The sequence below is a fragment of the Sardina pilchardus genome, chromosome 3 (assembly GCF_963854185.1).
Source record: "Sardina pilchardus chromosome 3, fSarPil1.1, whole genome shotgun sequence".
NCBI classification, from domain to species: Eukaryota; Metazoa; Chordata; class Actinopteri; order Clupeiformes; family Clupeidae; genus Sardina; species Sardina pilchardus.
Window position 1 is genome coordinate 32,838,352 of NC_084996.1, and position 25,184 is coordinate 32,863,535.

Below are 25,184 nucleotides of genomic sequence, written 5' to 3' on the forward strand. Positions count from 1 at the left end.
CGGTGCCCGTAGCCAAAACGGAGGTAGACTGTCAGGCGGATGTGGCCTTATATGGACCTTATATGCTGTATATATTTTTAAGGATGTATTCTATTTGTAAAGCAGTTGCCTAGTTGTCAATAGTCCAGGTAGGCGTGCGATCAGCAAGCAGGTGGCCTTTTCATGGAAAATTGCTGCCCAAACAAACCAACAACAACAACAATAAAAACAACAACAACAAAAACTTTCCTTGCACCCCCCAAAAATGTTAGCTGGATATGATTTTGAAATCATATCTAGGGTGATTTTTTTACCAGATTATCTGGAAATAAACGAGGATCAGTTATAAGTTTTGTTTGTAAGCTATTTGGCTGTGATTGGCCTCGTTGAATAGTTTGAAGGTGGTCTAGGTCCGTATTACAGATGTGGGCCACATCAGTGAACTGTCTTTGAGGAAGCTTTGGTTCCGATGTGGTAAGTGGATCTGGGCCATATCTGCTGATCGTAAGAAAAACAGCACTGCAGTTAAAGCTGAAAAGTCTAACCGGCCCAGATCTGGTCCTTAGCCAGAAACCGTGTGTAAGCTACGTCCGGATCTAGAGGCTTTTATGCGGGTCCGGCCCAAAGGGGTTTGCTATCTGGGGCGGTCATCTATAAACCCACCACTTTTCAATCACCACGTCAAGATTTCCCAGTCATATAAATCCACGACTTTTCAATGTCTTTTCGTGAACGCTACATCGATGCTCTATCGATTATGACAATATGAACTATAAACCAATGTTGTTTCAATGCATCTGTTATCAATGCTCTTGCACTGTCGGGTTTTTGTCAGGATTGTAATGCTGTTTCAATGTCTATTTACCATTGAGATTTCAATCTCAACCAAAATGATGATTTAGATGGAAAATCAACATCTTATCAGTGGGCGCGGTTACATGCACATTCATACTCGAAGTAATCATTACTCTGATTATTATCAGAACGTTGAATACTTCGGTCTACATGCAAATAAGAGAACATAAAGAAATCGAATGTCATGATCTGATTCCATGCGCTCTGACTTGTCCTCATTGGGTAGCCTAGACCTATGTTTTCTTCAGTTTTAACGGGGAGGTTTATTATTTGGAAACTATGCAATGCTCTACGGCTAACATGAAAGCTCTGTCTTTTGTTGCAAACGCACAAACACCACTTAACTGCTTTGGGCAACCTAACTGTCAAACGCAACAAAAAATGGATCCGCATACAGCACAAGTGCTACCGATACTTTTAATGGCGTTGCTAAAACATTATGACTATTTTCCAGGCACTTGTTTTACTCCTACAAGAGTGCAATGTTTTAATAATACTTTGCCAGCAGCAATAACGCATAGCCTAGTCCCGTAGATTGGCACATCATCGCACTACAATGATAGACAGCTCACGGCACTATGCAAAGCAAAATCACAAGATGAAACATAACCTTTTCAAAAATCACCAGACATACTACAACAGCTAGCCTACCTAACAGGGATGCCCAGATGATTAATCCTCCCATGCACAAGCTAGCTTGCATACCGTAGTAAACATTTCCAAAACACCAACAAATATAACTGTACCGATATTCCACAAATTGCCACGGCGGGCTGAAGTAAAGAAACAAAAAAGTAAACCCATGAACCTACCACATATGCAAAACAGCTATTTCCAATCACGTAGCCTAGTAGCAAGCTTGTAGTAGGCAGTCAGCTAACGGTAGATGTTTTGTGTGCAGACTCTCAGCAGAAATGATCTTACAATAATTCCGTTGTTTGGTCCCTGAATAGCCTATATAAAAATAAACTACATTATATCTACATCTGCCATTAGGCATACTGAGTCTATATTTAGTCTTCTATCATTCACTTGACTGCGACGACTCAAAAAAAACAAAACAACCGCAACTGTCACAAACGCGAAAACTTTCTTTGCTACTGCTAGCTTTAGAGGTCTTCAAACTTGACAGGCGCTGTAGGCTACTGCCACTCACTGGTGGACAAATGATAGAACTGATCGCCACTAGTCCTTGAGCCAGAGCCTCACATTTGACTGTCAGTAGGCTACCTAAGGCAGTAAGTCTCCATAATAAGCCTATGGAGAGTTTCATTGCAGGTGAATAGGGTAAAACGATGATCTAATAGATATCCCCACAATACCTCTTAAGCTGATAATTTAGGCTACATTTAGGCAACACCTTTTTGCATTGTACGTTTTCGCATGCTCGGGTTGCTCACGCAGGCGTTTACACGGTTTTCAGGCTGCATTTTATATCTGTGCCATGATCACTACACTACAACCTCTCGGACGAAAGACATGTGAAATACTGTATAGGCTAGGCTATTTTAGCGAAAAGTGGACCACAACTTCATTCACAAGCAGAGCAAACAATTCAAATTAGACTGAGGGGACGTTTAAATAGCCTAGGCTAACCATAGTCTTTAGGTTAAATTGTGTAGGCTATGGTAAAGTTATATTCGGACTAGTCTGCCAGAAGCAGCTGGCAATGGAAGTCATAAATAATTTCCTGAGTCCGTTTTTAGATGTTTTACTTTTGATCTGACCACAAAAATCTGTAAAACAAAGCGTTATTTGCTTCTTCGTATCGCATTCATAAATAAATAATGAAATAACAAGTCTTTTTTTTGCCTATCAAATGAACGAAACATACACGAACCAGAATAGAATACTCCGGTTTAAATCGGAGTATTCTGTTACATGACACATTCGTTCGGATCGAAAGAGAATAATCTCCCCCAGCAAAATCACGTTGAAAAGTCGTTGAAAAGACGTCTTGTCAAGTCGTCGAAACAACGGCCCAGTTTGGTTTAAAAGTGAAAGGTTAGATGACGTCTTTTCATGGTCGTTGAAAAGACGTCTATGGAAAGACGCCTTTTCAACGTTTAAATTTGGTTGAAACCACGTCTTGTTTAGGTGCTGCCATGGACCTATTTTCAACCAGAATTTTGCTGTTATATATTAATTTATAAGCCTATATTATCCTATTATAGGCTTTTAAATAATGTGCATTAAGCACTTACTAACTTTACCATTACCCATACTATTGCTGTTAAAATAAGCCTATATTATCATATTATAGGCTTTTAAAATGTGCATTAAGCATTTTCATTTACCAACTTAACCATCTAGATGATAAATACATAATCTAATAGGCCTACATTACAATAGCAAGCTAGGCGTAAACAAACAGTCAAACAAACGTTATCCATTTCATTGTAATTTTATTTAATTCTTGAAGTCTCCGCCACCGGACCGTCCAGGTGCATCATGTTTAAGATGATCTGCCTCAGCTCTCCCGATGTCACGGTCAGCCTTGTTGCTCCATTTTTCACCGCAGCTGAAATGACAGGAAACATTTTCATTAACAGTGTTTCCCATACATTGAGTAATCTGTGGCGGGCCGCCACAAAATAATGTTCTATGTTGTACGATTGAAATTATTTTTAAATCATGTTATCAATTGAATCACTTTCATTGAGCTGCGCGCACGCAGCTTTTTCTTTGCCCGAATGAAACCACTGCCTCTGCATGTGCATTTAACAAAACATTAACGATTGTTGAAGGATTGTTGTTGCCACATACGGCGAGCTAAACTGCTATTAATTCTGCTTAACATGCGGCGCAAATGTGTTCAAAACGGCGGCATTCAAGTGAACTTTTGCTAACGTCTCACAACGTAGCCCCCATTAGGGAGACTAAACTAAGTTATGCATTCGAGCCGTATCTCTAAGCGTTAGAATAGTGTAACGAAGAGACTCTTGTGTGGTCTCAACCGCTGACCGGCCCGCTGGCCGGTGAAGTACCCGATCCAACGCTGCCTCCACAGCAGCTTACGAGGAAAACCCCCTGACTGGGAAGCGACAATCAGTCCTCACTCCTACATCCCCGGCCTTAGCTAGCGTCTCCTAACCCTCTCTGGCTTCACCGCGGGCAGCCCTGAACACGCAGGTGTTATCAATTACAATGTACAATTCCAATTCACATTGATTTCCCCCACAGATCCGCCCCCACACAAGAGTCTCTTCGTTGACACTATTCTAACGCTTGGAGATACAGCTCGAATGCATAACTTAGTTTAAGCCTACCTTACATTGCCAGACTTTGCAAAGATTTGGAAAAGATTTTTGAAAGACTACAGTCTCAGACCCTCTCACATCTAAAGACAATTCATTGAGTTTTTAGTCACAGACTAGTCACAAGCCAGTCTCAGATTAGGATTTTGCAAAGACTGTGGTCACTATTTACAAGACTGCTGCTAGATTCCTTCAAATTATTTCCATCGTGCACTAGGCTATACGTCATCATCAACAGGAACTCACATGATAGGCTACTCATATCAAAGTATTTCTTTCGCGTTTCTGCAGCATTGTTTGATAGTGTGACATCACTAACAGACATACAGTTGTTCTGTCACGTAGAATAGCCGACTAATAAATTATAAGAAATGAAATAACAAGTAATCATACAGGCTAACAGCTGTCGCCTATTTTGCCCCTTCCGTTTTCGTGTTCGCGAGAGGTTACTATTGGTTTTTAATGTTCACGTCACTATTTGCATGAGCCACGACTGAAAAGACTTCCGATAATATCAAACATGTTTGATATTGTCGTAACGGCAAAACTAGAGAAAGACTGCCTCCGACGGACTTAAAACCGCTAAGATTGGCACCTTACACTAAACGATTTAGATGACGGGAGCGCGCTGCGATTCTAGCACAACTCTCAAGATTTCCGCCCGATTTTGGAAATGTAGTCGCCGACTGTTAAAACAGACCAAAATGGTGCAATGTAAGCCAGCCTTTAGTCTCCCTAATGTAGGCTACGTTGTGAGACGTTAGCAGAGTTAACTTGAATGCAGCAGTACGGTGTACATTTTAGGACCGTACAGCAGCCGTTTTGAACACATTTGCGCAGCATGTTAAGCAGAATTAATAGCAGTTTAGCTCGCGCGAGTCTCCTCGTTACGTTTGGATGTCGAATTTAGCATGCTAACAGGTACTTTTCTCTTCCGCTGTCGTGAATGAACAGCTGACAGCGCGGCCGCATTTAGAAGGCGTCACGACGTGATTATTTCTGAGATTCTGATATATTTTCAAAACTGGAATTTATTGTGCATACGTCATGGTTGAAAACTTATCAGAATCTCAGAAATAATCACGTCTGCAGTCGTCTTAAAACGGCTACATCAAGTCAAACCAGACCGACATAAAAAAAACACACCTCCAAAGTGTAGTTTTAGGTTGTTTTGGATAGAAGCGTCTGCTGATTGACTAAATTACCAAATGCGGGGGGGAAAGGAAAATGTATAGCACACTAAAGCATAGGGAAATATAAATGTATTTCACTCACAGCATTAAGGGCCCTGTTGGTTGTGGTTAGCGGAGGGAGGTCCCAGGAAGAGGCCACGTTCTGTACCCTTCCCATTTCTTCAGCTGATAGGTTTGATTCCACCTCCAGCTTGAAGATGGAGAGCATGAAAGAGATACATAATGGTTAGACAGTGTGTTAAAAGTTTATAGAATCATAATAGTGGGTCCACCAGTTGACTCCTCAGTTTTTCTAAAATCATTATAAAATCAAAGACCCACAGTCTTTTGGGGGCAACACACAAACAACAACAAAACAAAATAAAAACACAACATAACATCAAACATTAGTATTTTCTATGTAAACATACAAGCCTGATTGTTTCTCTAATGTCCAGGTCTGCACAGTCCTCCAGGTTTACTGTAGCCGTGTCTGGGCTCCCACGAAGCAGTATGGACAACCACATCACAGAGTCCAGACAAGCAGGGTCCTCCATGAAGGAAAGAGTGCCCCACAATTATCCCAGCCACAATGAACATATCACTGAGAAAGGGAGAAGCTGAGGGGACCAAATGACCAGGCTCTCCTTCAAAGTGGTGTAACAATGGTGTTTGCTGTTTCAAAAAAAAAAAGACAAAAAAGCAAAGTTAGAATAAAACAACTTTGCTTGCTACAACACTTAGAAATAATAAAATTCAGTACATAGTGAACCGTACACTGTTCAGATTCTTCAAAGTCATCCAGCAGTTACTTTAGCTTAGAATAATGGCTTCAAACACATTTTGAGACAGAACTTGAAATAATAGATGAAAATGGTTTTACGTAAAGTTTTTTTTTTTACCCTGAGTAGCATTCACCATCTGACAGTACTAGCAGTTGCAGTTCTGGAAGTTGATGGTAGATCTTCCAGGGACACACTTAAGAGTTGATGTGCTGAGAAGACAAATGAGCAAAGGCTTTAGAAAAAGCAAGTTACACAGAAAAATGACAGGAATCCCAGACCTCAAAAGCAGCGTCTAGTAAAAACACGCTGGAAGTGTCACTTCTTACATAACCAATTTCCAAAAATAATCATTAAGCACAAACCCATCAGAACTTATTGACACAGTCTATAACACAGGAGGAAGAGGGAGACACACACACAGACCAGGAAACCAGGGGACACAAGGGACCACAGGGGATAGTCCAACAAGGAGGTACATAGCTTCGGCGCTACAATACAATCACATAAACACACAACTAGTTTCCCCTACCTTTCACTTTAAAATACCAACATATTGCACAACCTGGGCATCTGAGCCTCGACAATGTTGACCACTCTGTTACTACTCTGTGCCAAATGACAGTCAATAAATAGATAGATATTACTATCATTATTATTCATAATAATAATAATAATAATAATAACAACAATAACACTATTAACATGCTGCACAACTGGTCAACAGGTTCTCCACGTCTGGTAATGATGACTGCTTGCTATGAACCATAAACAATAAATGGAGAGTGGGCCTAATAGCGATTCTGGTATTTAAAATAGTCCTGTTGGCAACAAGTACAAGTTGTTGCTACCAAAATGCTACAACAAAAATGAAGTGGATAACAGCGCGCTGCTTGTCTACTCTAGTCTAGTGTATCTAGCAGGACGGTGGAGAGATATCCATGGTTACAAAGGACTCTTCGGGACGGGTAGATTTAGCCGCGAAAAAAATTCAAATTTTCGCGCTACCTTTGTGAACGTTCTAAGCAGGTCCACGAAATAATGCGTGTTGCAATCAGGTTCCTAACTTCCTACGTTACCACAAACGGCCCTAAATTGTGTTGAATAGATCAGACAGAAAACACTTTCCTTTCATAGAGATAACGGGACCTAACAGCAATTACAAACGGGTTTCAAGTCCGACTACATTATCAGCGGTAGAGTGAATTAACACAGAAGAATTTCTCCACTCAAGTAAAACTAGCCCAGGACAGGTTAAGTTAGCATGGTAACATACAGATCCTCGATTACTCCGCTGTCCGCATAATCATCTCTGATAGCACTGTTGATGGTGTTCAGAGCATTCGTCTCGTTTTGGCAAAACTGACTCTCGATCAAAATGTTACATTTCTACTTCCTAAATCATAGGCATAAACTCACTTACCTCAGTAGCAGGTTCCATCTTCACGCTGTTCTTCAACGGCTTCAACTGACTGTGTGTTTCAAGCAAAGTTCGAAATGGGCTCGGCTACGGCTTCCCGCCTCCGTTCCTCTTGTACATGCGCAGAGTTCACTCCTGTCTCCTTTACGTGAACATTTATGTGATTTTTTTTTTATCAGAATTTTAATTACTCATTATTTCAATGACTGATTTTTTTCCATCTGAATTTTTCCTCTGATTTTTTTTTCAGAGGGGAGAAGGCTAAAAACAGAGTTGTCCGTCCATATCAACTGTTGCCATGAGTAAACAAACAAAAGTCACACACGCAGTTAACGGCAGCCAAGATGGCGGCGCCGGGCGCCCGTAGAGTTCGCGGCGGATTTGGGCAATCCCCGGGGGGGAAAGATGGTCGACAGGAACGATAATGTAGTCCTAGGTAGACTATAACTGATAATTTACATCAGGATTTAATTAGTTGATATGTGGTCTGAAAAAGGACGTGCTAAAGACGTCTTTCCTTAGACCAAAATGGGCCGGCCAAAACAAGACCATTATTCTACGTCTAATTTTGGTTGAAATCAGGGCCATGACGGACCGACGGGATTTAGCCCAAATATCAACGTTGAAATGACGTCGTGTGCTGGGGGGGAGGTCGTCTGATCGTATTTGACCAATTCTGATTTCAATCGAAGTATTCCAGTTACATGACATTTTTTAATCAGAGTAATTAAATACTCCAATTGAAATCGGAGTATTCATGTGCATGTAACCGCGCCCAATGTCACCTTGCTATCTGGGACATTTCAAGAAAGACAGACAACAGACACTGAATTTATTCTGAATAGAATAAATATAAAGTGCAAAATAACTTTGAGCAGCCTGAACTTAGGGCCTATTTCAAGCAGCCTATGCCTAATGTAAAACATTCCGAATCTTTTGAATAAAATAAAAGTGGATCTTTAAGAAAATAAAAATAGACCTTTGCATACTGCGTTCTAGTATCCTCTGCTAATAGTTCAGATGTTCTTGAATCTTGTTGTTGAAGCTGACAATGGGATCTGTAAAGTTTCTGCAGCCGCCAATTTCAACGGGTCCGGACAGCACCGTCACTGGGTCCGGGCCCGGACCGCGGTCCGCCATTTGGTGATGCCTGGTCTATACTCTCAAACATGGGCATCTCAGGCTCTGCGCTCCTGGTTTGAATCCTACCTCACAGGGCACTCATTTAACGCGTCATGGATTGGACAGTTGTCCTCGATATCTCACCGCAGGGCTCGGTGCTCTGGCCACCTCTCTTTGCTATTTATACCACCTCTCTGTGTCCAATTATTCGTTGGAAAAAAAGGGTTAGCAGAGGCACTCCGAGATTTTTAGAAATATAAAAGCCTTTAATGATTCATGGCAAGGGTATTTAAAAGCACATGGGCCTACGCGTTACGGCCATATTGGCCTTCATCAGGGCATAGATAAAGGAAGTGGAACAGAGTTTAAAATGGACACCCATAGGTGCTCCAGTGGGTGGAGCCTTCACATTATAGGCGTGTTCAAGTTCAACTCCAAATGACCTCTTGCAGCAGCGAGAGCTGAGGGGATACAAACCAGGGGGTCAGGATTTGACTGATTAGCTTTGCCGATTAGCAAAGCACTTCCTCGTCGCCATTTTCCAGAAATACATCATGTCCGGTGCCGTTTTACCTGCGTTTTACTCATGCTGATTGGTGGCTGATCCACTCTCAGCTCATGCACGAGCTTAGTGTGGGCACGAGCTCTCCTTCTGTACCTTACGTCAATCGGTAACCTGGCACTTAATTGGCTAAGTAAAACGGCACCGGAAACAAGCCCCTTGAAACGCCATGTTGACGCCTGAAAAAAACGTTCAATTTTGGCACTTTTCACTAGCCTAGCATTCCCATTGAAATGAATGGGGGCGGGACTTGTTCACTTTCTCCAGTTCTTATAATACCTCCATGATACAAACGCTGCTATGAAGTTGTACACTCTCTACTTCCCGTAGTCTAGACTTGACCATGTGACGAATCACGAGGCACGGACCCGCACGGAGCCTTGTGGATATGAGGAGGTATCTAAACACCTGCACATACGTCAGGGATGTAAAAGCCAATTAGGGCAAAGACCTGACGTCATGAAGGCAGGGTCTAGGCTCCGCTGCGCTCCGCAGTACCTCTAAAGCTGCTGCTCCGCTGCGAAGCAGCTGCCTGGCCACGCCTTGCTCCCGCGATAAGTTGAGGCCATGTGATACCGACTGCCGAGTTGAAAACACACCCATCTAGACCATCGTGGACAGATTTTTAACCACGTGCATCTTGTGCTGCGCAGTTTTTGTGCTGCGCAGCCCAGAGCCATACTGCCCTACAAAGCAAAAAGGCAGTAACTGACAACTGAAAAAAACTGAAAAAATGACCTTAAAGTTATCCTGCTGTCCAGCCTAAGTAGTTGTAGGTGAATTATTGTACATGTGGAGGTTTTGTTACATTACATTAACTTATTAATATTGATATTTACCAAAAATAACAAGTTGAATGTCATGAAAATTATAATAAAAAAAAATTGATCAAAAACGCAGTTACTGCCTTCTTGCTTTGTAGGGCAGCATAAGCCGTGTTCAAGTTCAACTCCAAATGACCTTTTGCAGCAACGAGAGCTGCCGGTGGCAGCAGGGGCGGGGATGCAAACGCTGCTATGAAGTTGTACACTCTCTACTTCCCGTAGTGTAGACTTGGCTAGACTTGACCATGTGACGAATCACGAGGCACGGACCCGCACGGACTCTTGTGGATATGGGGAGGCATCTAAACACCTGCACACACGTCAGGGATGTAAAAGCCAATTAGGGCAAAGACCTGACGTCATGAAGGCAGGGTCTAGGCTCCGCTGCTCTCCGCAGTACCTCCAGACCGGCTGCTCTTTTGCGGAGCAGCCGCCTGGCCACGCCTTGCTCCCGCGATAAGTTGAGGCCATGTGATACCGACTGCCGAGTCGAAAACACGCCCATCTAGACCATCGTGGACAGATTTTTAACCACGTGCATCTTGTGCTGCGCAGTTTTTGTGCTGCGCAGCCAACTTGAACGCGCCTATAGATAGAGAGAGTTGCGACACTCTTTGAAGTCGCCGCCGCGCCGTCACGTGGTTCATGTACGCTACAACAGTTCTAACCAGCCCTGGCGCTGCCATGTTATTTCTATGGGATAGACAGCAATGATCACGAGAAACATCGAAACATTCCAAACGAGTTCAATTTGAAGTGCTATAACGTTGGTTAGCATGTTTACATTAGTGCCCATGACATATCGCAAGTTTGCTCTGCAAACATCGTTCTGAAATAGTCTATTCTGTGGTAGCTGACACTGCCATTTAGCCTACCTCTCGGCATCAGCTCCATTCCTGGTTCCGTGATTTGCCTGTTTGTCGTCATGCATAATAAACTTACATCGTTGAAATGTATGTAGTATTTTGTATCCAATGTTACCGTGGGTATTTGAGATGTTCAGTGATCCTCTCCAGTTATTTTGATGAGATGAAGGTGGCCACTATATAGGCCTACACACCCACAGCCTTCACAATTTTAGGAGTAAGCCATGAACTCTATAATATATGGCAACCAGTAACAGGTTATACGTTAAAAGTTAGATCAATGCAGTCAATCAGTTAATTTGTTTATTTTAAGGAATAGCCTAAATATGGCCACCACACAGCCTTAGTAATATTTTCAGATTAAGCCATAAACATATGAAAATACATTAACAAAGAACGATAAATAACAGCCAAAATGTTAAAGTTAAGTTTGTTCAACAGTTCGTTCAGGACACCCACTGTTTCGATAACATTGTAACTCAATACGCAATCATCTGTTTCAAGAAAGCACTTAGAACAGCATAAAAAGGATGACTGATACATTTTGAGTTTTCAATACATTTGTTTATTACATTTTCAATGTGTGGAACAAGTAGGCTATGTTTTAACAACATCAAGAACAGGAATACACACAGAAAAGGCTTAAGGGAGATATGGTGAGACTGCAATATAAACAGGAGGGTTAACACCCATTTATATTTTCAAAGACATTCTGAAAAACATTTCAGATTCCCAAATCTGAACAACCGTACCGTGTGTACAACTAAAGACATTAATGTGCAAAGGATGCTGGACATGCACACCTACAGTACAAGAAGGTTAACTGAGGAAGATGCATCACATTTGGCTGGAGGTGTGACAGGAGGTGTTGGAGATGCTGAGGTTGGAAGGGTCCCTTCGTTTGGACCTAAACCATAAAAAATGACCTTCTCTGATAATTTCAGTCAATACTACACACCCGTCTTGTCCTCTGCATCCTTGGTCCTAGGCAAGAACAGGCACAGTGGAAAATGGAGAGAGCAGGTAAAAGTCAGTGTATACTTGGTACAATACATTCACAGATGCCACATCAAGGTATTAGCATAAACAAAAGCAAAAGGCCAGCAAGAGTTTTACACAGCTGACCCCTTCAAGGTTGGTTGGGGGTGCCACACCTTATAACTTTTATAACACCAATGATTCCCAACAATATCTTTCATGGTTATTTTGAGAATAAAAAGCTGACAGGCTATAAGAAATCACTGCACTTTTAGCCATTGCATTCATCAACACAAGGAGACTTTTCTTATTGTAATAAGAACAATACTGAGGGTAATCAGTAACTGACTTTGTGAGGAATGCCAGCATGCTGTAGGCTACAGACAACAATTGGGATTGATTACAGTATACCCACTACAGCTAACTAGACTAGGCTACATCATTGCAAACATTGTTCTTATTCTATGGATGGACCTAATTCTACCCTTAAAGCATCATTAACCTACACTTTTCAGTTATCCATACAAGGTTAAAAAAAAAAGAAAGAAAATTATAGCCTACTTACAAGGACCACTTAATTGAAGACAATGTCTTGTCACATCACTTTCAGCATCTGCAAGATAGTCATTGCAATCAAAATTATTCCATCAAATACATTGACCTGCTGTGGTGATATAGACCTCAGAAATGTACATTCAATGTAGAATAATATTGACTGCAACCTGACATCCAACAGCAGTTGAGACAAAAATAAGTACTGCACTGTACACGCGCCCCTATCCCAAGCTCTAGTCTCGTGCCACTGTCCCGACTCCCGAGTTGGAACAGTAGTGGCACTAGGGGCAGGACTGGACAGTTAGGCAAGTGACACACGGCAGGAGAGTATAGTAGTACAGTTTTTGCTTCAGCTCTCCTGGCCTGAAGTTCATAATTGAAATTTCTGTTGTGAAGAGATGTAGCCTACCCGAGTTCATATCATGCTCTCTGATCACAAGTTTAGCTTCAGGTTCACTTCATAGTGCCATGAAACATTCCATCTAGCAAGCTAACAAGCTAGATCAGGTCTAAATGAAATGTCATCCCATTAATTAGTTCCACTGTTCATCTGAAGAACAACTTAATCACAAACTCGTTGATAACGAGCACATCTGATGCCATTGCATGCATTAAGATCACGTTACTGTTCCCCCTTCATTGCATTTCGAATGTGCGTGAGCTGACTAGCTAACATTAGCTAACGCCATCAGGTTCAGCAAATAGGATTATAAATGTCATACAAACTCCTTGATAACCCCATATATTATCTAACGTTGCTCTACTACAGTAGCGTAACCAAGTGTGATATGTCTGACATTCCTTATTGACATAGGAACATTACATTTAAGCTAGCCTGCCTCCACGTCTAAGGTTAGCTTGGTAGGCTAACGTAACGTTATGCTCTGAAATTTCGGTCATAACTAGATACAAAAATAACAGTTAAACGAGCAGCACAAACAACTCGAATAACACTACGAGTACATACTGGTACAGTTGATATAGGAAATATATAACAATTTCAAAAAAGGTCGTGCTTTCGTTTACTTACCGCTGACAAAGTTAGGCAGACACCAATGGAAGTGAATGAGGCAAACTCCGCGAATGTCACTGTTAAGAACTGTTGAGCTCTCCATAACGCGGAAGTAGCCTGAAAAAACGTCCGCCATTGTTTCCTATGGATGTCTATGGGAGTGTCGCCACTCTGTTATATCTACCGCTCTGGCGCAGCCATCTTGAACGCGCCTATTGTCACACACCATGTGACTTAGCAAGTCGTTCAAAATCATTAGTTAACAAAAAATTTAACAGAAACAATTCATTAAAGAGAAAGAAAAAAGAGAAAAAAGAAAAATAGGACAGGAGGTTTAGATAATAACCCAGCTAACAATTTCTGGTTAGGAGAACGTTTTTAGAACGTTTTTTTCCTGGTTAGGAAAACGTTGCCTGAAAGTTGCGAAAGTTGCCACAAGGTTCCCCAGGAAAGTTTTCTTGACGAAAATACTACGTTTTTTTCTGGTTGTTTATTTTGGTTAGCAGAACGTTCTCCTACCCTTTAGGGAACTTTACTATATTTGGTTGCATTAACGTTCCCCTAACCTCCCAGCAACAAAGTGTAAAGGGGGAAAAAATATGTAGGCTAGAATTATCGTGACATCCTTGCATGGCTCGCTGCACACTCGCCGTCTGCGACGGCAGTCTATCTGTAACCTGGGAGAACGAACGGCTAAGGCAATGACTAGCATATGTATCTTCACTTACCATTAGCTGCTTGCTGAACTGCGACGAATACGACCCGTTAATATTTCAATGTGTCAGCTAAGTATTTAAATGCGGTTAGGTCTAATACTTTCTTGTCTACGGTGTCTTTTCCTATAATAAACGATTAGTCAGATCAAAACATAAGCAGAGCAGGCGCTAGCCTAACACACTGTTTCAACATTCAAAACTGGCTGTTTTTATTGCATCGTATATGCCATTAAAAGTCCTCGGTTCAGAATTATGATGGATTTTGGTTTATTTTGTTTTAAATTGGGACTGGGAATTGTGGGATAGGCTGAGTGAACAGCACAGTAACATAGGCTTGGACTACGTGTTAATATAAAACAATTCTCCCCCGGGAACATTGTGCTGTTTAAGATGCAGTCTCAACGTTTGAGAAATAATTAATTGGAGTCCTCATCATCATATTTTCATAACAAATAAAGCTTTAAAAACATGAATGCATTTTAATCGATTATGGATTAATCCAAAACTATTCGTCAGATTAGTTAGCATGAAATCGTTGTGTGCCTGCCTGGGACTATGGCTAGCTAGCTCTTCCACCCGGTTTACCCTGTACAGTGTTTTTTAAAAGCCTGTTGGACTTAATGGAACAAGTGCATGGAGAACGATGTGAAGAATGTGATCGATACCATACAGCCAGCCTACGTGAGTAACTTTATCTCTGTGTTATCCAAATGTCTTAAAGTTAGCGAGGTTGAGTCTGCTAAAACACCAACACCCCAGAACTCACGGAGATGAAAGTTTCTCAACCTAGCTTCTCGCGCTGGTCCCTTTAACCAAAGTCTTTTTAAAGCAAGTCACGTCACTCGGCAGCCATATTGGCCATGGGGTCGGGCAGCGACTTTGACCGGAACAAGACCAGGCTCTATCTAAATGAATGGGGAGAGAGCTGGATGTCCGTGTTCCGAGGTGTAAGAGACATAAAAATCACATGTTTGAAATCGCGATGAAAATCTGACTAAAATCGCTGAAAAGGTTTGGTGGTTTTGTATCAAATTAACGCTTTAAAAGCCTTTTTCTTACTGGTAATTTTGGACTGCGCATGCTCTGTTCTTCACGACGCAGCTTTCAAAAAGCGTGACCGCCAAGGATCGGTCAAATGATTGGAGCAACGGCACTGGAAGAGGCGGGACGTGCAAACCATAGCCAACCGGTGTAAACAACCGCCATCTTTCGCGTTACGAAGTTACCCCATGCTTTTCAATGGGCGATTTTTCCAGTGCAGTGTCTCCTCATATATAAGTGTCTCTGCTTTAACTGACGGGCTGGCTTGGTCGGCCGAATATCAATCCAACAGAGGGGGGAAGAATAGAATAGGGCTATATGTCGATTTTGCAACAAATTATTCCGACTTTGCAGTGTGGCTGCTGGCCGTGTTCAATTGGAAACTCATAGAAACTCTGGGGCGATTTTCATCAATCAACCCCACGTACATAACCAGAGAATACCGATATGGTTATACAAATAAGATACCTAAAAACAACTAAGTAGCAACGTTGTGTGAAAAGAGAAATGCAACCAGAATATAACGTTTTTTTCTTTAGTTGTAATAACGTTCGGGAAACTTTGATAACCTGGAGCTAACGTTCTCTCCAGGGTATTAGAAGGTTACTGATAAACTAACCACAGGAGAACCAGCGGCTAACGTTATTTGCTTGCTGGGATTCAACCAGAATATAACGTTTTTTTCTTTAGTTGTAAAAACGTTAGGGGAACGTTATTTGTTTTGACAACCTGGAGATAACGTTCTCTAAACGTTATTAGTAGGTTGCTGAAAAACGAACCATAGGGGAACCAAAAGCTAACGTTAGTGAAAGTTAGCAGAACGTTAATTGTTTGCTGGGAATGACCAAATAATAATACTAATAGTAAAAATAATAACACAGCACAGATAAATGTCCATATATCAAAGAAAAGGGGAAAAGTCACACTCCTCATTAAGGCCGGGGAAAGAAGTTGCCTTGAGTCTACTAATCCAAAAGGTTTCCTTTTGGAAAAGGGTCCTAAGATGGTCTCCACCTCTCGGGGGTTTGGAGACAACTTCTATCACCATCACTTTGAGGGAGGAAGCAGAGGGGTGGCCTGCCTGTTGGTAGTGGACCGCCATGGGATAAGCTAGATTTGTTGTCCTTATGGCATTCTTCTGTTCCGCCACTCTGTCCTTCAACCGTCTTTTCGCCGATTTAGAAACAGCCACATTCACACTCCAGTCTGTAGACTACAAAGGTAGTGTTACAATTGGCAAAGGCATTAACAGTAAAGCTTGTGTTAGAAAAAACATCCAAAAAGGTAGTTGATTTTACTACATTTCCACAATGATTGCAATTCCCACACCTGCGATTTCCTTTCAGTTTCTGTAACCAGTGTTCTTTCTTCTGAACAGTCAGATGACTGCACTAATTTGTCTCTTAATGTTGGTGCTCGTTTAAAACCGAAGAACAGAAAATTATTAGTTGCACGGCTTCTCGCATCACTGCTTTGCAGATGACACACAGCTTATGGGCTGGCTTACATTGTACGATTTTGGTCTGTTTTAACAGTCAGCGACTACATTTCCAAAATAAATTTAATCGAGTCAGTACCTTTCCGGAAATGTCTCTGCTGCAGCTAGCAACGCTATAACAACACTTTATTAACATTTCCGGAAAGGTACGGACTCGATTAAATTCATTCTGGACTCTCTATCCGACCACATAAAGACGTGGGGATACTTCGGTTTGGCTTTAGGGACCCTCTACTCACTACCACGTAAGTGTAGTGTTGTTTGGAACAGTAGAAGAGGTATAAAAATAGAGTTTTGTAGCGGCGAAAGGACATGCCTGAGTCACTTCCAGGCTAACGAGTTTTGGCTAAAAACGGTGAGCTCGAACTTTCTCAAAATACATCCGAATGACATGATTTTAGTGTCAACTCAACGTATGTACTCCCAATAGTCCGAAAAATTGATCTAAAGTGCAGTTCACTCCGGATTATCCCTTTAATTAGGGTAATAACGTAGTTTAATATGAGAAAATGGTGAAGTGTTCCTTTAAAGGTGCACTATGAGATCTTGCATGGTTTTTATTTTTGTTTCAAATCATAGCCATCTCCCTTTGATCAGGTTGCTGCCTGCTCCCTGAATACATTGTGAAAAAATCCGGTCTCTGGAGACGACACAGGGGCTGTAAAACGTCAAACAAACACTAGGGCACAGGATGTGTACCAAAACATAACAAACCATATTTCAGCCAAACACCAACAAGATGTTTAGGGGAGGGGTTGGGGGTTAGTGAGCATGCACATACAGTGGGGAGAACATATATTTGATACCATGCTAAAGTTGCCTAAAAAGAGGGATATTAAATCATCATTTGACAAGTGGTTTAATTTATCTGGTGCCAAGATAACGCAAGTCAACGGTAACATCCAGCCTGCCACTGAAAACACTCCACACAGAACACCCGAAACAAATACATTTTAACGTCAGACTATCGATGCACATGCCTAGTGTTGATAGAACAATGCAAACCTTGCATTGCATTGCAATAGCCTTCTTTGTTCCCTGTATGGCAGTGGCGGATTGATATTGAGAAACTAGTCTCTCAAAATGTAATAAATCATTGAGTTGCAAGGTTAGTTTTATTTCTAAAATTATTCTATCAACACGGACATGTATATATAATATATATATAATATATATTAATTTACTTGTCTCGGTTGCGCTGTGGAGTGAGTAGGCTAAGGGTAAGACTGTTTTGGATGTTACCGTTGAAATGCGTTAGCTCAGAACAAGCCGTAGCAAAGGGGAACGCTGCAACTGAAGGAAGGGGTTAAACGCGATAAAAACGGTCTCCACCGACTTATATCACCTCGGCAAAGTTGGAAATGAGGTCCTATGTCCAAAATTCCGAACTATTCCTTTAAGTCTAGAAAGGCCCCTTTCCACCGACAGAGAACCGGCTCCGTTCCCGTTCGCGAACCAACATTTGAACCGTTCGTCGTGTTTCCACCAAACAAAAGCCGGTTCGGAACGTGGCACCTTGGTTCGGAAGTCGAACCAACAAAATACTTGTTTTTTCTTGCGAACCGGAGTGGGCGTGTCATTGTGCCATTCAGTGGGGAAAAGCCTAAAAGCATGAGTTTTCCGTCCATATGAACTGTTGCCATGAGTAAACAAAACCATTCAACTGGCATTACACTGCAGACGTTGACTCGCTTTTTAAACCGCTAATTTCTGCCGTTTTTATGGGACAACTGGTCATATCATTCTCCCGTTTATGCATCTCATTAACTTTTGCTTTTGCGTGCACCACCCATTGCTGATGACGCATCCTTGGTTCGGTTCAGAACTGGTGTAAATGCAGGCTGGTTCACTAAATAGCACCACGGTTCAAAGACTTTCGAACGGCACCAGTTCAACACAGGTTCTGCTCTCAGTAGTGTTTTCTTTAAACCTGTTTACTGTGTTTATATTTGTACCATATGGACATTATGTATGTATGATATTCAGCGTGTTGTATGTACGATGTTTATATCTCACTGTTTAGTAAGGATGACACCTGCTGGATGTTTGGTATACTTACACTTGTCACCTGACTAACACATCTGCAAGGTGTAGCTTTCTGATTGGAGAATTTAGATGTTAAGAACCTCTCCTTACCTGTGAGAAATGTTTGACTCCCTGATGAAGGCTACATGGCCGAAACGCGTTGGAGTTTTTTAAAAGGTTTAATGTGACCGAGCCGCTACAATAAAGGCTTTTTAACTTTTGTTACATGAGAGTGCCTTGGAGTTCCTCTGGTTTTTCCAACTGTTTTTTCCCTTCCAAAGAGCACCTCAAACAAACTTTTTCTGAGTCCAAGAAGCGCTCCTAGACAAACGTTTTCTCAACACCAGGTTCGTTTTCGGTGGAAAAAGGCCTGAAGTGTGAATGAAATTGTGCCCAGGGTAGCATGGGTGCACCCAGGCTAGTAAACTGCCTGAATCCTACAGAAAGTATCAGACTCAGAAGCTTTTTTTTGGTCAAAATACATGACATTTTTACTGCAAGGCAACATTCCATCAAGACTTTTTACAGTGTTGATCAAAATGCATTTTTTTCAAAACACGTTTATTTCTTTTCATTTCATTCTCATCTCTTCTCATCAAAAAGTGATGGAAAGTGAACAAGCTCAGTGATGTGTAGTAATATGGCAAGTAATCTAAACTTGGTCACCAAAGGCAACAGAAGACTCAGTTTACCCGACTAAACTATACTGCACAAGATTGTATACAAAACGGTCATAAGAAAACATTATCCATTGTTGTCAAAAATGGGTGACATTGTCATTAGCAACAGACACTGAAAATAATTCAAGAAATGGAAAAAAAACATGGAATGTACTGAGCAAAACACTAAGAACAGACTGGCATACAGTACAGTAACTTTCCAGTTATAGCCTAAAGTTAATCCACAATCTACATCTAATAAGTGTCTTAGGATCAGTGCAAGGAAAGACAATGGCCCAGAATAAGAATCTGGGCATACACTGAAGGGGAAGCAAGCACCACTATTTAACCCACCATCACAAATGTTTAACAGTCAAACAGTTTCATGGCCATCTTCATACACACAACATTACAAGAAGCCACTTTGCATGGGCTTGTGTGTGTTGTGTGTGACTGGGAAGGAAGAGAGTAGCCTATGTGTGAAAGAGTGTGAAAGAGTGTGTAGATACTGTATATGTGTGCTGCATGGTATCCTACAGCATCTTATCTAATTAAGACTGGTGGAGAAATTCCATACCCTCGATGGGTTATAAGACAGGCAGCATCAGAGTGCAAGGAGGAGGAAATATTAACAGCAATAGACAAAAGAAACCATAACCATAACAGGAGTGTATCTGTTAAAACTGAATTTTGTGAGTGTGTTTGTGAATAGGGCATATTCCTGTTGATTGGCACTCTGACATGGCGAATCGGAAAACTGACAGAAGCTGGTCCAGATGTCAGTCCTAATCATCCTTCATACCACACACAAAGACATGCAGACACATAGACACGCAAACACAGAGAGAGAGAGAGAGAGAAGTTAATATGCAAAGAACACATTTCTTAAAAGTTGATGACAGAATGACTGAAACTTGCCTAATTTTAACTTCAAAATAAAAATATTTGGATGTGTGTGTTTGAGAGAGAGAAAGAGAGAGACAAAAACAACAAAGGATGATTCTTACCCATTCATCCTCATCTACACCCTCAAAAGATTCTTGTGGCAGTGGGTCATCCAAGTTCCCAAGCTTTGCCACCATGGCACTGAGCAACTACAAACAAACAAATACAACACTTTACTGTACCACTGCTTGGTCAAATTTCCTCTTGTGATGCGCTATTTGGAACATGCCTTATGTAAGGGATAACGACCGGTTCGATGGAAATAATGGCTAGGTGGAGGTCTAGAACTCCGGTGACGTGCGAAGGATTATTTTTCGTTATCTCCCTCAACAATGGAATTCTCTTCTCTGATTGGCTGATGGGGTGGCCATTAACTTCGTATAACCTGCTACCTCTGAAGTAGTTCCCGTATCACACTTGAATATTAATTCGCCAAACTCGTTGCTAAGTTTAAATGAACTGTCACGTTGCATCCAAGCTGAAATACAGACGTGCAGAACCATACTAACATTGTAGCATATGACGGAGGTGGATTGTAGCTAGTTGGATGCCATGTAGGCTATAAAAGTAGCGATCTTTCAAAGTTAAAGTTAATCAGAATCCTGGGAAATGCCCCCTTGACAACGGCAGAGATAGAACTAACGACTGGCTTTTGGCCGTAGCAACTAGCCATTTAGAACTAACGACTGGCTTTTGGCCATAGCAACTATCCATTTAGAACTAGTAACGGCAGTTTTGTCCTGCAAGTAGAAAGTTGATATGTGGCGGAAAGTAGTCCCACAGTCAAGACAGTTTTAGCGATGTTAACGGACGCAACGGTGGAATAAAACGATGTTCTAAATATACAGGTTATGAATGCAAACGGGAGATAAGCGGGATAACGGCCTTCGAGGTCGACCGGTTCGATGGAAATAATGGCACGGCGGAGGTAACTCCGTCTCCGTGCTTCGCACGTCGCCGGAGTTCTAGACCTCCACCTAGCCATTATTTCCATCGAACCGGTCACCTCGTCGGCCGTTATCCCTTACATAATACGCACGGCTATGAAGTAGTTCCTTTTTTTGGGCTTATCACACTTGAATATTAATTCGCCAATGTGAATGTAACGCTAAAAACAGCAATGTTGTATCTAAGACAGCGGCAATATAAACGAAAATGATAGAAGCAGTGGTATAAGCAAGATAATCAACTCCACGCCGTTTTATAGGAAAATAATGCACTTACAGGAAAATAATGCACTTATCGAAGTGTTAGTCCGCCTGCGGCGTCGGGACCTTATTACAACTTCGAACGTGCATTATTTTCCTATAAAACGCACGGCGCGTCGTTGATTATCCCTTACATAAAGAAGGTAACTAATGGCCTGTGCAGATTACACAATTTTATCATAGCCGAGAAATTTATTTATGAATTTAATTATGAAAAGTTGGGAAAGACCCCATAGGAGGAATGCGTCTTGTATTGTGACATATTTAACGATCTGCGATGTTCCACGACCAAAGTCTAGCGTGTTAGAATTTCTGAGGAATCTCCAACAACTCCCGTAGTATGATGACACGCCACTACTAGCCACTACAATAGGCTACATGATCTTGTAATGTGGCCAATCTCTCAACCAAGACACAGCAAGAATTTATGTTTCTATGATCGCCTAGTCTGACATGGTCAATCATAAAACACCATCGTGGAAGACAAAAAAGTAATGTAATCTGCATAGGCTACATGGGGAAAGTCATATTATAATAAATCATATTATTTTCTAACACAAACACACACACACACACACACACACATACACACACATACACTTACTGACCTCATCTTTTTTCTGCTCATCAGTTTTCTCTTCCAGGTAAACTGAAGAGGGCAAGTATTTGCGCACAGGAGCTTCTTTTGGTGCTTCACTCACTAAACACACAGCCACACACACGGGTTTACAAATGGACATGTAAAGATTACTACTTTTCAACTTCCGTTTGTCTGTAATCAACCATGGCAGTCCAATCTGTTGTAACACTATTCACTTTAAATGTCTTGTTTAAATGTGAGTTTAAATGTCAGGTGTGCACTGTCTGTCCACAACGTTAAAGGAGTCATAGAATGCATTTTTTGACCATTACAAATTGATCTTTGAGCCTAAATAATGTCATATGTAAATTTGTGGGGCTGAAAACGCCCCAGGAGCACTGCTAGATCGCCTAATACAAGGTCATAAATAAGCCTTGCAATGAAACAGTTTGTTTTTCCCGCCCACTCAGCAAGTTCATGAATATTCAAATGAGATGCGTGCTGATTGGTCTATTGGCCGAAATGTCCTGAAAGTTGATTGGCTCAATCCACCGGTCTGAAGCTAGAACAAAGTGAAACTACGTTTACTGCTGGTAAATAAAGCCAAAGTCTTTGATAAAGCTATCAACAATGGATTTAAATAAGGAATACAGCCGTACATGTATAAACCGAGTCAGAAGAAGGTTCTGACGAAGATGAAGTGCAGCAGATTCCCCAACAGAATGAATGTGTTAGATTGGTAAGTTTTATCAGTACATTTCTTAGTATAGTAACTCTCCAAAGTTAGCTGTAATAACGCTAGCATTACAACGTCTCTGCCATAGACCACATATCTAGATATTAGCATCGTAAGAGCAGTTTAACAAGAATTATTAATCGAAGGTATGCAAATGAGAGGGGGTGTATCTAAAGGGGGATGGGCGCCTATTACGTGTTATCTGAGCTCTGTTCAGATTGGAGCATTTCAACACGGCCGTTTCTATTTCTCAATTTGCATACGAAAGCAGGCGGGGGACGCGGTAAAGTCTTTGGTGTTGTCCTTTGGACACTGCTCGCAGCCTAAATTCAACAGGAACAAGGTGAATGTGGTTTTGAATTCTAGGACTCCTTTAAATGTGTGGGGTGATTTGGCTAATTACCAGGTGTCATATCTTTAGGCTGCAGGCTGATTTTGCGGTGCTGCTGGTTGGACCCAGTGAGCCAATCAGCAGCAGAGAGAGAGGATTCCCACCACACAGCTGTCTCAGGGAACACATCATCTTGGAAAAACTCTTTCTGTAGTGCATATGTGTGAGAGAGCAAGACAGAAGGAAGGGGAGATCAGTTCATATACCCACAATGCATTGCAATACACAGTAATGCAAGAGGGCGAGATTAGGACCAGAGATCCTGAAATGAGAGGGAGACTCACCCTAACACGTGGGACCCTGAAGGCAATAGGCTCTATAGTGGTCTTGCTGAGACGGAGCGCACGGGCCACCTCTACATCTCTCACATCACACAATGTCTTTGCAAGGAAGGAGAAACCCTAATGACAGAACATTTGTTCATTGTGTGAATTACTGAATGCAAAAAACTCTAAGCAGAATTTTGTATGCACACAACAAAAGCCCACATTATTCCAGAAAAAAATGTTGGACGAAGAGCAACCCTGGTCATATTGTTCAAAACAGCACACTGCAATACCTTGGATAGTTATGGGGTTTTATTGTTTGAATAGGTCTGAATGTTGTAAGAAAGTTGGTGGGATTATCCAAAGGGGGCAACAATCATTTTAGCAAGTGTGAGACCGGTTCATTGAAAGTGTCAGCTGAGAGCACAGTTGTGCTCAGTAACCTTCTCTGCTGAATCATAAGGTTTGAATAGAGCTAGCAAATGCTGTTCACCTTGTGTGGCTCAGAGGAATGGAAGCTGCTGCACTCCAAGAAATAGGGCTCTTCTGGCACAATGTCATAGATGTAGACTCGGGTGTCACCCTATGACACACACACACACACACACACACAGAGAGAGAGAGATAGAGAGTATAATGGACAAAGACTCCCTTCACCACAGCCTTCCTCTTTCTTCCATGATGTGCATGCATGTGGTGTACCAGCACAGACAGACACACTCACAAGTCTCTCTCAAGCTGTGCTTACCTTGCCAGTGAGGAAGACGACACTGGTGTCAGGGTCATAAAAGGGGATGAGGGTGGAGGGGGAGACATCAGCCGAGACGTTCGCAATGGGCCCTGCACTCACAGACTCAGCAGATATCAGGTACAGCTGCCGCTCACTGCGACTGAAGAGGATGTTTTGAAGTGTGAGTGTGTGTATGCGTGAAGTTGATTATCTAGAGGTCCTTGCATGATGTAGATATATAACTCATATAGATCCTTTACGAGTTTAAATCTGCTACTCATCTGAAACGACCTCCTGCATGTCTATCATAATACTGTTCTCCTTTGCTGGCATCAAGCCCTATCCCACCCCTTCTATTCCTGCCCAGGCCCTGCCCAGCAGAGTTTATGCAAGTCATTCCAGAGTTGCTAAGTTGATATTAGAATAGAATAGATATATTGTCATATCGGGCATGAAAATTGTCTTCGGTCTTACCAATAAAATAGACAGTACATATAATACAGTATAGACACAATTCCATTAAACGGTGTTCACCAAGATACAACATATCAACAGGACAAATACAAATAGGTCTTAAATGCACATACACACATTTTCATCTTCTCTCCCTTCCACACATACACACACACACACACACACACACACACACACACACACACACACACACACACACACACGTATTCCAGACCTAGCTGGGCACATGCACAACTGCAGTATGTAGCTAACCAAACTATGCTCCCATGTTTCATTTTCCAGTTTATTGACCATATTAATTGCATTTGGTAGGAAAGAGCCTTTGTAGATCTGTGCCAACCAACTGGAGGGGATGAGTTTTATCATATAAAATTAACAGGACTTTCCTGTGTATGTCAATGCTGTAGAGGTCAATAGTTTTTGTTGCTGGCCTATAATCCTCACTGCTGTTCACTATTCTAGTCAGCTTGTTTTTGGTTAGATTGCTTAACCAAACTAGCCTGGGTGTTCCCATGCTGCCTTGCGCGCGAT

The 25,184-nt window shown here is 41.7% G+C and overlaps 1 protein-coding gene and 2 long non-coding RNA genes across 3 annotated transcripts in view; all 3 read right to left on the reverse strand.

The window, feature by feature from the left end:
• Nucleotides 1–3,219: 3,219 nt before the first annotated feature.
• Nucleotides 3,220–8,107, reverse strand: LOC134077372 (uncharacterized). Its single transcript, XR_009938684.1, has 5 exons — nucleotides 7,469–8,107; nucleotides 6,166–6,257; nucleotides 5,695–5,938; nucleotides 5,367–5,474; nucleotides 3,220–3,355 (listed from the first exon to the last, which is right to left on the reverse strand). It is a non-coding gene; the product is annotated as an uncharacterized LOC134077372 (long non-coding RNA).
• Nucleotides 8,108–11,465: 3,358 nt separating this feature from the next.
• On the reverse strand, nucleotides 11,466–13,511 carry LOC134076246 (uncharacterized). The gene is made up of 3 exons (XR_009938575.1): nucleotides 13,403–13,511; nucleotides 12,383–12,430; nucleotides 11,466–11,823 (listed from the first exon to the last, which is right to left on the reverse strand). It is a non-coding gene; the product is annotated as an uncharacterized LOC134076246 (long non-coding RNA).
• A 5,622-nt stretch (nucleotides 13,512–19,133) lies between these two features.
• Nucleotides 19,134–25,184, reverse strand: part of coro7 (coronin 7) — a 77,314-nt gene continuing 71,263 nt past the window's right edge. Inside the window, exons 22-28 of the mRNA XM_062532951.1 lie at nucleotides 24,198–24,339; nucleotides 23,943–24,032; nucleotides 23,468–23,584; nucleotides 23,196–23,331; nucleotides 22,085–22,176; nucleotides 20,331–20,417; nucleotides 19,134–20,117 (exon numbers count right to left, since the gene is read on the reverse strand). Coding sequence (XP_062388935.1) covers nucleotides 20,109–20,117; nucleotides 20,331–20,417; nucleotides 22,085–22,176; nucleotides 23,196–23,331; nucleotides 23,468–23,584; nucleotides 23,943–24,032; nucleotides 24,198–24,339 — 673 coding nt within the window. The 3' untranslated portion in view covers nucleotides 19,134–20,108. The remainder of the gene's footprint in view (nucleotides 20,118–20,330; nucleotides 20,418–22,084; nucleotides 22,177–23,195; nucleotides 23,332–23,467; nucleotides 23,585–23,942; nucleotides 24,033–24,197; nucleotides 24,340–25,184) is intronic.